The sequence below is a fragment of the Mauremys reevesii genome, linkage group 7, assembly GCF_016161935.1.
Source record: "Mauremys reevesii isolate NIE-2019 linkage group 7, ASM1616193v1, whole genome shotgun sequence".
In the NCBI taxonomy this organism is placed as follows: Eukaryota; Metazoa; Chordata; order Testudines; family Geoemydidae; genus Mauremys; species Mauremys reevesii.
In genome coordinates, this window is record NC_052629.1 from 48,823,454 (window position 1) to 48,837,161 (window position 13,708).

Genomic DNA, 13,708 nt, shown 5'->3' on the forward strand with positions numbered 1-13,708 from the left:
AGAGTCGCAAGATATTTACATGCCAGATATGCTAAACATTCATATGCCCCTTCATGCTTTGGCCACCATTCCAGAGGACATGCTTCCATTCTGATGACGCTCGTTAAAAAAAATGTTTTACCTGCATTCTGCCATAAATTTCAGGTTATAGCAGTCTCGGATGATGACCCAGCACATGTTGTTCATTTTAAGAACACTTTCACTGCAGATTTCACAAAACGCAAAGAATGTACCCATGTTAGATTTCGAAAGATAGCTACAGCACTCAACCCAAGGTTTAAGAATCTGAAGCGCCTTCCAAAATCTGAGAGGGACGAGGTGTGGAGCACGCTTGCAAAAGTCTTAAAAGAGCAACACTCTGATGAGGAAACTACAGAACCCAAACCACCACCACCAAAAAAAAAAAATCAACCTTCTGCTAGTGGCATCTGACTCAGATAATGAAAATGAACACTGCTTTGGATTGTTATTGAGCAGAATGCATCATCAGCATAGATGCATGTTCCCTGCAATGGTGGTTGAACCTTGAAGGGACATACGAATCTTTAGCGCATCTGGCATGTAAATATCTTGCGATGCCGGCTACAACAGTGCCATGAGAATGCCTGTTCTCATTTTCAGGTGACATTGTAAACAAGAAGTGGGCAGCATTATTTCCTGCAAATGTAAACAGACTTGTTTGTCTGAGCAATTGGCTGAACAAGAAGTAGGACTGTGTGGACTTGCAGGCTCTAAAGCTTTGCATTGTTTTGTTATTGAATGCAGTTATTTTTTGTACATAATTCTACATTTGTAAGTTCAATCTTCATGATAAGGAGATTGCACTACAGTGCTTGTATTAGGTGATTTGAAAAATACTATTTCTTTCGTTTTTTACAGTGCAAGTACTTGAAATAAAAAATGAATATAAAGTGAGCAGTGTACACTTTGTATTCTGTGTTGTAATTGAAATCAATATATTTGAAACTGTAGAAAACATCCAAAATATTCTATTATTGTTTAACAGTGCGATTAATCACACAATTAATTGCAAGTAATTTTTTAAATTGCTTGACAGCCCTAATAATAATCAAGTTAGTCTGGAAAGATTTATCTTTTATGGCTCTGATCCAGCAAAATACTTAAACGTTGGCCTAACTTTAAGCATGTGAATAGTCCCATTAAAATAAAGAAGGCTAATCATGTTTAAAGTTAAGCATATCCATAAGTAGTTTGCTGCCTGCTGCTCATGGTTTGGTCACCAGACAGGGTCCCTATTGTGCACCCATTCTTTGAAGGAATGATCCCAGATCTTTAGAGTTTTTTGGGTTTTGTTTTTTTCCTCCCAATTAGTAACTGTGATAGTTTTTAGGACTGCATTTGTGGTATAAATACATCAAAAGTGCTTCCAAATAAAATCACTATTACTCTGAACAGTATTTCCCTTCATTGTGTGTTTAAATGAGTTTGATTTCATAGAATATTGGGTTGGAAGGGACCTCAGGAGGTCATCTAGTCCAACCCCCTGCTCAAAGCAGAACCAATCCCCAGACCTACAAATGGCCAACTCAAGGGTTGAACTCACAACCCTGGGTTTAAGAGGCCAATGCTCAAACCACTGAGTTATCCCTCCCTCCAAGTTATACAGAATCCTGAGATAAATTTCATAGGAAATTTTATTTCTTTTCAATACAATATTGTATGATCTTATCACAGAAACAACAGCATAACTGCTATAATGTAAATTCAGATCTACAAAGTCTGAAATATTTGCAATAGAGGAAAATGCAGTGTTCAATGGAATTTTTCTATTTTTCTATTATAGAATAGATCAGTGCGCATTTCTTTCACCAAAGGAACCTACTGAACAACTGCAGAATTTAAATGAGGTAAGTTTAACCAAAACTTTAACTGCAGAAATGCAGAGTTGGTAAACTCACACTATATTTGACATTTAACATAAAACCCTTGCTCCTGGAATCATGTGATTGCATAAGAATTTTGGCTTTTATTTTTTTAAAAAGTAAGTTTCTAGCTTTCATGTTGGCAGAGAAACATTTGAAAATGTCACCCAAGGGAGTACCCTAAGGACTCAAAAACCAGAAGGCAAATAAAAAGAACCCCAATTTTTTCAAAATCTCATGATTTTAAGCCAATCTTATGATTTCTAGTGTCTGAATCATGATTTCTAAGTGATTGGTGTTAGCAATACTGAGAGAGAACTTAAGTTGCTATAGTTTTGTTTGGTCTCACATCACAACTGAAATGCATTGGAACAGCACTTCCATTTTATTTAAAAAGTAAGGCTATATTAAAGCCTGAAGAAATAGCTGTGGGAGGGGACAAAGTAGTCAGGAAATGCCACAAGGCAAGATGAAAAAAGATTGATGCATGCAGTGCATTTATCCAGTGATCAGAGGAGCAGATTGTGGGAGAGAAAAGGAAGAAATGAAAACAAAAGGAATTGCACATATTTGTGACTGCTGAAATAATAGTTAGTTTTAACATGGATGTCAAAGAATACAACACAGAGAAGCTCTTTGTGTGACAGCAAGCTCATACTGTGTATCAAACAATGGGCAGTCTTATGCCAAACTCAAACAATTGAGTCAACATATTGGAAGCCAAAATACAACTCCGCAATTGGCCTAGGAAATGGGTAACCTTGCAATGCAGCTTCACAAATGAAGGAGAGGTCATCCTAGTGTAAAGGCCTGTTACACTCTGCAAAGTTCTGAACAAGAGACTATATTTTATAAGGTGTAGAATAAGGCAACACAGACAAAAAAGGGGGAGGAAGATGAGGGAAGGGGGTCACTGTCAGGCCATGGAAGAAGATTGTTACCACAATGAGCCAGAGAACATCCATGCCTATCAATAGGGCCTTGACACGCGTTAATAGAAAACCACCATTTGTCCTCTTAAGGGAATTCACATGTAATCAGTTCATTATTCTGAGTCCTTTTCTGTGTGCTGATGTCACCATAGCTCAGATCAATATTAAAAATTATAATATAAATAAGAAGACACCATCCATGTCCAACCATAGGAAGAGAGGCATGTGGAAATGTCATGTGATAGTCTGGTGCCAGGATGTAAAGCGCATGAGAAATATACCTCAATAAATTGTTAGTTCTTATGACCGTTCAGCTGCAGAAACCAGTGAAACTTCCACAATTAAAATAACAGAACTTAAAATCCATGCAGAACATACCTCAAATGTTCTGATAAACATGCAGTAAAGATAATAAATAAAAACAATTAAAATATACTGTTAATATAGTTCATGTTTATTGGTAATGATAGAGGGATGGGCCAGGGTAACATAATCAGAGTAAAATTAAATTAGACTTCTCTAAAATGTATTTCAGGACTAATGCAAACCCAAGTGGGCATGTGTCATACCAAGGTAAATTCATTCCTTGGGTCACTGAAGGCATTCTGCCTCCTCACAGCTCACCCATGGCATTATAGAAGCACAGTGCAGATCTTTATGTATCTTATTACTGCTGGTTTGTTCCACATAAAGGAAATTCTGCACTTAAAATGTCATAAGCCTTAAGACACACAAACTGCCAAAACAGATACTGCAGCTCTCTATTGTTCTTTGCTGGGAATATGTATTGAAAACATTCTAGTTTATTTTTAGCTGGAACTGCGATTTCAGATTAATAAAGGGTGGGGAGGTTATAGTGTTCTAATGCCATTTTTAATTTTCTTGCAGTACAGAAATCAAACAAGTTAATACTAATGCAGTTCTTTTCTATATTAATTACTTTAAAGGATTGTCAAGGTTGAAAGAGTGGCTTACCGAGCTTTTTGCCCCAGACAATTTTACAAATCTGAGAAGTCCATCAGTAATTAAACACAAATCTGCTATTTAAAAATAATCCAGATGCAAGGGAAACCCCTACCTCCCCCTCAGGCTGTATACTTGGGGAGGGACAAAGCATGGCCTTTTGGGGATTATGGGGCTAATCAGTATGTGACAGGGAGGCCTGAGACACCCCTGTCCAGAGAATACCAGTTGGAGGTTTTGGTTATTTTCCATTCTCCCCATTTGCCTTCTCAACCAAGAAAGGACAGACTAGATGAAGGGTTCATGCTCTGTCCCAGCATTTTCTACCTCTCTTCTCTTCTCTTTTTCCTGTGTCTTTTCCCTCAACTTTAAATTTGACTGACTGGCTGCTTTGTGGCTCTGGAGCTGTCTGGGTATCCAGTAACAATGAGTAACAATGAGGTTCACAGGGCTTCAGACTAACTTAATAATAATGGTGAATATTAGGGCGGTTGGTAGATCTCGCTCTTCAAAAAACAATACTTCTCTACTTTATTTTCCCAGGTACATAGGGCAGGGGTCCAGAGACATGGGTGGTTTCTCTAGTCTTCCATGAGTACTACATGTGTGAATGGGCCAAGTTGTGTTGTGATGGTGGTGTTTTTTCAGTTCTGTGCTTGTTCTTAGTATTCCGAGACTCCATTCTAGATGCAAGTGATCTTCTCTGTGAAATATAATTCCTCACAGTGAGAATTTCTGTAGCTTATAAAAACATCTATGGTCCAGCAAGTTCTCAGGGGAGTGTGGTTTTGTGATCTCTGTGGCAGAGGAGAAGCAGGCTGTCTTTGCCTCCTTCACAACAGTGCTTGAGGCTGTGTGTAGTTTAAGGGGTTAATACTGATCCATCAAATCCTTTATGGTTTGGGATGTTTGTCCCAGATGCAGCCTGTCTTCCATTGTCCAACCCAGCTGTTTGGATCATCTGGGATGGTTAAGTGGACAGTTCGTACATCTGTTCAACTGGATGTTGGGGGAAGGATGTTCTCAATGAGGGGCTGTTGAATTTGCTTTTCAAAGGCATGGAGAAGAACTGAACCTGAGTTTGCTGAACTAGGCCATAGTACATAGTATTTTCACAGACCTTTCCTGATCTGGCAGTTTGAAGGAAACATTAATGGAGTGTTTGGCAGTGGTAGGATTTTTTGGAGTGGGGAAAGTCAAGGGTGATTTATTTTTTAATTGGCATTTTAACTAAAGAATATATAGAGGAGTTTTGGTAGTTTGTACATGAAGCTAGAGGCTTTGAGCACATTTTTAGAAATGGCGGAAGAGGGGAAACTAAGATGTAAATAGACATGTCATACTAGGATAAAGTCACTTTTGTGTCACTGTAGACCTTCTGCAACCTCACAGTTCCTCCATACCATGATATAATCAGAGTGCAGATCTCGTTGTGTTTGATCATTTTCAGTAGGTTCCACATAGAAAGGCAATTACTACCTAGAAATGCCATCATGTATCATTTCTATTTTCTGTCACCTTAATGCATTCTGAAAATTTCCTCGTTTTTTAAAGTTATGAACTGTAATAATCTATTTTCAGATTAATACAAGTAGTCAAGAATTTTTTCTTTGATCTGGGTTAATGAAGCTTTTACTTTTTTCCTGTGACACTGAAATGGAATTAATTGGTGCTCACCCCATTCTTTTGAATTGTTAATTGCTTTGAAAGGATGCTAAAGGCTGAATAAACTGTGCCTTACAGAGGATATTAATTACTCCTTTCTCAAACTTGTAAAGCACAAACTCTTATTAAGGTGACCATACAGTGAGCTTTCCAAAATATGTTTAAAGTAAAGATCTATATTCATGCACATTTTCTCATAAATATTCTTATTCTGACTTTAAGAAAGTTTAAAAATGCATAACTTTAAATGTTGCCATGTCTTCTTTCAAGGAAGCTTATGTTAGAAATTCATGTCAAGCTATATGGAGCCAGATTCTTATTTCATTGACATCAAAGTAAATCAGGAATAGTTGCACTGAAATCTGTGGTGTTGCACTAGAATAGAACTGTATGAGGTCAGAATCAGGTCCCAAGTATTCAAAGCTAGAGCCTCAGCTGGTGTAAATCTGTGTAGCTTACTTGTCTTAAATGGAGGTGACTCTCAGTTTATAATCTTATCAAAACACTGTTAAGGTTGGGGAGCACACTTTGTGATTTAACTTTTCTTTATAGCTGTATAAAACAACATCTAATTTTTTGTTTGCTTCTCTGACCAACCTCTTTCTCTTAGTAGCCTAGACCAGTGGTTCTCAAACTAGGGCCGCCACTTGTTCAGGGAAAGCCCCTGGCGGTCCAGGCTGGTTTGTTTACCAGCTGCGTCCGCAGGTTCGGCTGATCGCAGCTCCCAGTGGCTGCGGTTCCCTCGGCCCACACCACTTCCTGCAGCTCCCATTGTCCTGGAGCAGCGAACCACGGCCACTGGAAGCTGCGATAGGCTGAACCTGCAGATGCGGCAGGTAAACAAACCGCCCCAGCCCACCAGGGGCTTTCCCTGAACAAGCGACGGTCCTAGTTTGAGAACAACTGGCCTAGACAAAAACCTGGCAAATAGTCAGTTCTCTAGGAACTGGCTATTCTCCTAAGGATTAGTGAAAAAGAGAATTTTAACTAACGAGCTATGCCTCCTTGTCCATGATATCATGTTGGTCTCTAATCAATACAAATGTTGATGTCTCCGCTTCTACTTCTGAATCCTCAATTATTTCTGAATATGTTTTACAACTCTAAAGCTAGTCCACTCTTTAATGGTAAGACAACTGGGGAGGACGTCCATTTTGGTGGAGGTTGTAAATGTATAGGTAGAAATAAAATGTTATTTCTGGCACATGAGGTCCACCCATGGGGACTTATTGGCTATGCCTAGCAGTGGCCTCTTTTCACACTGGGAAAGAAAAGAAAAGAAAAGAAAAGAAAAGAAAAGGAGTGAGGGCTTGGAAGCTGGGCTCAGGATGAGGACTCCATATCTGAATATTGCATTTGAGGATACACCCATATCTCTAGGATAATGACCTGTAGAAGTGTGAGCAGAATGCCAGGGGCTGGCCTAGTATAACTCTTCCAAGGCATGCATCCGACGAAGTGGGTATTCACCCACGAAAGCTCATGCTCCCAAACGTCTGTTAGTCTATAAGGTGCCACAAGACTCTTTGCTGCTCTTCCAAGGCTGCAGCTCCTTTTTGACCCAGTAGACTGTCCTGCCCTGAGACAAGTGAGATTTGATGCACAAAAGAGCTACATACACCTCTCTAAAGAAAAATCCAGTCAGGACAGATCGAGAGTCTGTTTCCTTTCTGGGGCCTTGCTAACAGAAAGATAAGGATTTGGACATTCTAAACCCTTACACTTAGTCCAGATAAAATATTGAGACGCTCACTATATCAAGGTGATGCTATAATTTTTCCTTAGCTAACTTTTCCCAGGGCCAGGGCCAGTCCCATGGGAGCCGAAACTGGATCAACAGTAGCCAAAGCTGCTGCGCCAGCAGGATATTGGGCGATACTGGCTTATTTGCGGCTGGTGCAGAAAAAGGCTGTGTCAAAATTTCTGTGTCATGATCAGAGCACTACGTGATGGCATATCCTGGAGGAGGAAGACTGCCTATTGATATTGGTGGAGTCCTGGAGCAGAAATAAATGTTGCCATTTATTTCACTAGAATTTGTTTGTCCAGTTATGGTATGTTTACATACTTGAGCACCTTTTCATTACCGCTTTAGCAAAGGGTATGTCTACACTGCAGCTGCTACTGTGCATCCCAGCCCAGGTAAAAAGACCCTCACTAGTTCTGCTCAAGCTAGCATACTAAAATAGCAGTGTGGGCATTGTGGTATGGGAAGTGGCATGGGCTCAATGGCAAGGGCTCAGACCCAGGTGGTCAGGCAGGCTTGTACTCAGGCAACTAACTGCTGCCACCTGTGCTGCAAAATTATTGCTGCTATTTCTAGCACACTAGATCAAGCAGAGCACTCAGTTTGTTGGTGGTAAGGTCAGATAGGTTAATGGGATATTTCAGTCTCTGCAGCATTCTGGTAACATCAGACTGACTAGAATTATATATGCTGATATCCATGTAATAAGTTGTTATCCAGGGCATATTCAGAAAATTATATAAGTGTATTTGTTGTTAATTATTTTTAGCCTTTCCACAGTCAGTGAAAATCCGCCATCCACCCACCTTCCACAGATGGTGAAAAATATAATGTATAGCAGCTGAATGCAACCCAGCTGGTAAATTACAGCATAAGCATTTCTAAAATACATTAGGCATTGTAGTCTGTGTGACTGCTTTTATATTGGCGCTTACCATAAGTGCTATGGGTAATTTTGAAAAATAATTAATAGGATGATTTTAAATTAAGGAGTATAATTTCCCCTTGACATGGGAATTAGTTGTTTGCATTCCCATGACCAACCATATTTGCCTCTGCCCTCCACATCAGTATTAGGCAAGTTAGAGACACTAAATAGGTCTTGCTTGTATGCCTTTGTCATCAGGGAGAAGCACAAGAGGAAATTCAGTGATAGGATCAGACCCTCCACTAGCCTGCACTTTTACACTTGTACCAATGGCAAAACACTACCATTGTGATTTGGTATAATTTTCCATTCACTTTGCACCTGTGTAACTGAGAGCATGAAGTTCGAGGGAGTGGAGAATCAGGCCCACAGCCTCTCAAAACCTCTTACTAGCTAATTGACAGATGTGGAATGCCTAACTAAGCCACCATGGCCACTGAAGAAAGGCTATTGCCTGCTGAAACTCATGATCCACACCACTGGTTGTGGCTGTTTTCAGCTGGAGAGGGCCCCGCGGCAGAATCACTTACCAAGTCAGCTGGTAGCAGATGGTTTTTAAAAAGGGTTTTTATTATATAGACCGGCAGGAATTAACTAGCCACCTTGTTGTTTCCAAATATTATTCAGTAGGTGTGAAATTCAGCAGCCCTGGTGTGGAGGGCCAGCAAAATACTCTCTCCATCACCACTTAAAATTCCACCCAGGGCTGCACAGGGGATGATCGCACAAGGTGCATCTCCTATGCACTGCAGAAAGGCTCTCCAATCTGGTGCCACGTAGGCTGATGAGACTTTGGTGAGAGATACTGAGACAACTGCAGGTAGGACCAGAAGCAGCTAAAGCAGGGACTGCAGTACTAGAGGGGTGGGTAGAGTGGGTGGGGCCCAGCTGGGACAACTCCTCCTCCTGGCACCCCTGTAACCCAGAACTGTGCATGGGAGACCCCCAGATACATTCACTCTGGGAGCACTAGGACCCGTTACCTCACTTTCCACCTGTCACATGGACTTGGGAGAAAGCTGCAAAGAGGCAGCAGCCAGAAATGCCAGCTGGTAGGGGCAGAAACAGCCAAAGCAAGGAACTTCAGATGTTTAAAGAACTTTATATGGTTTTAACTGGGCTTTCTCTACCATGTGCTATTGGCTGTTTTCTCTAACACTCCTCTTCCTCACAGTATTTTCAACCTTAGCATCACCCCACACCTGCCTCTCTTACCCTCTTCTCCCTTGCCCTGTGCCCTCACCGCCTCTTTCTTTCAATGTCCCCCTTCCTTTCCTTTTCTTTCCAATTAGTTTAGCCCCTCCTAACATGCCCATCTAAAGGAAAAAATATGAAACTAACATGACGTTTGCCACCATCACATTGTTCACTCTGTTTGTGTATTCTACCCCTACCCCCACCGTGTGTCTGTCTAGTTAGATTATAAGCTCTTCAGGGCATGGATGGTCTTTTAGTTCTGTGTGTACAGCACCTAGCACAATGGGGTTCTGGTCACGACTGGGGCTTAGGTGACAGGATAATATAAATAATAAGTGGGCTGCATTTATGGAGATCTGGTAGCCCTAACACCTCATGGAAGTGGCACAGGAAGAGATGTGTCTACTATTTCAGACCATAGAAATCATGTAAAATATATAATTTTTGAATGAATACTGATGAAATTTAAGTGATTAATTCTGAATTAATGTCTTGATCTTGCAAGCACTTATGACTGGGTGCTTAATATTTGAAGTACTTATAGCAGGGGTGAAGACCAGCTGTTTGTTAGACACTGGCTCAGAAGTCACCACCAGTACTGAGTCACATTTTTGAAAATATTTGAAGGATAAGGAGCCAATTATGCACAACACATGTCTAATGTCAGCTAATGGACTGGCAATCCCAGTGCTGGGATGCCTCAGAGCAGACATAGAGTACATGGGTCAGACACTGCCAAGAAAATGCATCTTCATCCTGAAAGCCACAGTCTCTGAAGGAAGTCCCAGAGATGGAATCCCAGAGATTCTAGGGATGAACATTATTATTGAAGATAAGGAACCAGGGGGGATGAACCTTCAGGAGCACTCTAAGAAAAATGCTGCGCTGAATAGAGTACTTGCTTGAGTGGAGAGACAGCAAGATTCCCTGGATCTTGCTGGGTGGATCTGATATGTTAAAGTGGCCAGAAGAGAGAAGTGGTCATTCCTCCCTGGAATGAGAAGATCATTGATGGATATCAAGGGCTTGTAGATCCTATGTCTGGGGTAAATCTACCTATTGGGTATCGGATAGCTAATGTACTGGCTAATGACATCAAAGGAAGAATACCAGTGAGACTTCTAAACTCAAGTGTGTAGGCTCTGGAGTTGTATCTTCAAACCAGAGTTGCAGAGGTACATCGGCCTGAGGAAGTGGTCCCTTAGGTGGAGGTGACCTTTGCAGAGAATGGAGATAAGCTGCTGGTGACAAGAAAGGAGAACAAGTTGCCTCTGCTAGAGAAGGACGTGGTAGGAAATTGCCCGTTCCAATTCAGGAGCCCCCCAGGGCTGACTTCAGCACAGGTGGCTGAATTGAGGATGTCACTAGAGAAGCCACAGAAGTCTTTTCTAAGGATGACTATAGCGGGGCAGTTACCCCACTCCTGGAAAACAAGGTTAAAAGCTGATTGGGGAGGCAGCCACAGCTATGGTCACACCCAATCAGGCCACACCTGGCCCTGTTATAAGGGCTCACAGAGGAGCTGGGTCAGTCTGACTCCAGTTTTGGAGTGGGAAGGACCTAGCTGCCTGGGAATACAGGGTACTGGAAGCAGAGCAGTGCTGAGGAAAGGCAAGAGGAGCTGGGGAGCTCCAGCTTGGCAACTCCCAAGGCTGAGGCCTTGTTAAAGGCCCAAGAAGGTACTGGGGCTGCAGAGGTGCAGCCTGGGAATAGGCAGAGGCAGCTGGTCCAACCCCCTTGTCAATGATGAGTGGCCACTACAGACTGCAGTTTTCCCCAGTGAGAGGGGGCTAGGTGACGACTGGCAATAGCCACTGAGGCAAGTGGGTTATTCGGGATTGGGGGGTTCTCCTGGGTGGGCAGAACCTCAGAGTAAGGGGCACCATGATCTGGGAGGGACACAGGGCCTGAGGCAGGCGAGACACTGGCCAGCAGGAAGCGCTCTGAGGCTGGAGATCGAGCTAATTCCCAGACTGACCAGCAGGAGGCACTGTGCCGGTGAGTGCTTATTGTGCTACACATGGTGGTGGACAATGACCAGGACTTTGGTTATACCACCCTGGTTATGCATATACACACGGTGGTCACTAACCCAATACAGCAGAAACATCAGAGAAGATTTCCCCAAGTGTTTCAAGAGGTTAAAAAGCATGTCGGGTATCTGATATTCTGAGATGTTCTTAAGGAAAGCCACAGTGCCTGGGCATTGCCTGCAGTAATCATGATAAAAAAGGATGGCAGAGTGGTTTTGTTGTGATTTCAGGAAGCTGAATGGAGTGACATGCAAGGACATCTACCCACTGCTCTGTGAGGAGAAATCATTAGATGTGTTGGGAAATGCAAGAGTGTTCTCAACCCTTGCTCTGACTTTGGGCTATTTTTTAAGTAGCAGTGGAGGCACAAGATAGGGAAGAGACTGCAGTACCGACTCCTTTCAGGCTGTTTGAGTGGACATGATTACCATTTGGCTTGTGGAACCTGCCTGCTACATTCCAGAGGCTACCAGAGGGAGTGTTGGCAGACTACGTTCTGGACACCTTGTTGATTTATCTAGATGATATTACTGTGTTCTCCAGAGACTTCAAAAGTCATATAGAAAAGCTGGATTTGATCTTCACATGTTTGAAGGAGCATGACTTGAAACTGAGACCTAGCAAGTATTGCCTTCTGCAAGTGGAAGTCAAATTCTTGGGCCATATGATGTTGACAGGTAGCATCCAGGTAGACAGAGAGAAGACCAAGACATTGAAAAACTGGCCTGTCTCTACTACAGACAGTTCATCCCCAAATTTCCACACATTGCTGCACCTTTACATCGGCTAGTGGGCCAACTGGGCTGAAAGAAGGGGAATGACCAAGCACTACACTTTGTGTGGGATGCTGCCTTGTCAAGAAGCCTTTGATGAGCTAAGACTACAGTTAATGACACCAGCTGTACTTTCATATCCTGACTTTAGTGGATGCGGTACTGAGTCAAAAGTAAAGGGGGACTGAGTGTGTGGTTGTGTATACAAGCTGAAGGTTAAGGCACTCAGAGAAAAATGACAAGAACTACAGTGCCTTTAAGCTGGAGTTGCTTGCCCTTAAATGGGCTGTCACAAAAAAGTTTAATATACTCAATGTTCACGGTGGTTTCAGATCACAGTCCTTTCCAGTACCTGCCAACCACCAACCTGGATGCTGTTGAGCATTTTTGAAGTGCATTACAAGCTGGGAAGACAAAACATCAATTCTGACTTATTGTATTGACTGTCCCTAATGGAAGAACCAGAGGAGAGTGAGGACTTAGAAAAAGATTTCCTAGTAATCCTTGAAGATGTAGGGCGAGTATGCCTGTGGCTGGAGGAGCCAGAACCTGAGGGTTATTGATGTGTGAGGAAAACTTCCCAGAATAGAGAGGGGAGAAATCCTTTGTCTTTCAGGAATGACTTAATGGTTTCAGGGTACTCCTGGGAAGAAGTTCAGGTTCTGCAGCAGCAGGGTAACATCAGACTAGTCCTAGCAGCAGTTGTGAAGAGAACTAGATCTAACTGGACATTTGGAATCAAAGACCCACGATCCAAGAAATTAAGCCAGCAGTGGGAACAGCTTAAGTTTCACCATGGAGGGTTGTCCTGGGTTTTATATGACCCAAGAGAAGGAGAAGAAGTGAGGCAACTGGTAGTGCTGGTATCATTATGCAAGCACCCTGGAGATAAGTTATTACTGGCCCATGATGGTTAGTGATGTCCAGTCCTGGGTTAAGCAATGCGCCCTAGCCAATGACATATTTCTTCGTATCAGCGCTCCTTTAATTTGCATCAGTGTTACAGCCCTTAGCAATGTACTACACCCTGCAAGAGAAGAATGAAAATGTGTTAGTCCTCACTGACATGTATATCCAGCAACACATCCAGGTCCAGGAAGAAGATACTGGACTTGCACATTTGTTGTAACTGAAATTTACTGCACTTCAGAGACTGCTGCATTGAACCTTACCCAAGCCACTTCCTCTCAATGTTTATGCTGTGCAGTGTTGTTTAATTCCCAAGAAATGATGTTGGTGTAAATGGATTGTGTGTGTATTTAAGTGAATTGCAGTGATTAAAGGGTTACCGGTGAGTTAGTAATATCCTGCAGTAGGGGCACCCTCATCCCAGCCAAGAAGTGCCCATGGACTACTGAGATAAATATCCAGGAACCCCTGGGCTCAGTCCTTCCTGTGTGATGTGAGTCCTATTCACTTGGCACTTGGAGGGAAAGTAAAGATGGGCAGGACCAGGGGGGAGTGCATTCAGGTGGGGACTCAGATCCTTTCATCACTCGGTTCAGCCAGGGTACTGTGTACATAAAGAAATTTCCCTGCTATGGTGAACAAATCCCCTGTTTACACACAGACTGCGGAAGGGAGACC

General features: G+C 42.4%; 1 protein-coding gene across 8 annotated transcripts in view; it reads left to right on the forward strand.

The window, feature by feature from the left end:
* FAM13C (family with sequence similarity 13 member C) overlaps window positions 1-13,708 on the forward strand; it is a 243,414-nt gene that overhangs the window by 188,031 nt on the left and 41,675 nt on the right. For all 8 annotated transcript variants that reach the window (XM_039547402.1, XM_039547403.1, XM_039547404.1 and 5 more), the window contains one exon: window positions 1,805-1,868. In XM_039547402.1, the coding sequence (XP_039403336.1) occupies window positions 1,805-1,868 (64 nt within the window). The remainder of the gene's footprint in view (window positions 1-1,804; window positions 1,869-13,708) is intronic.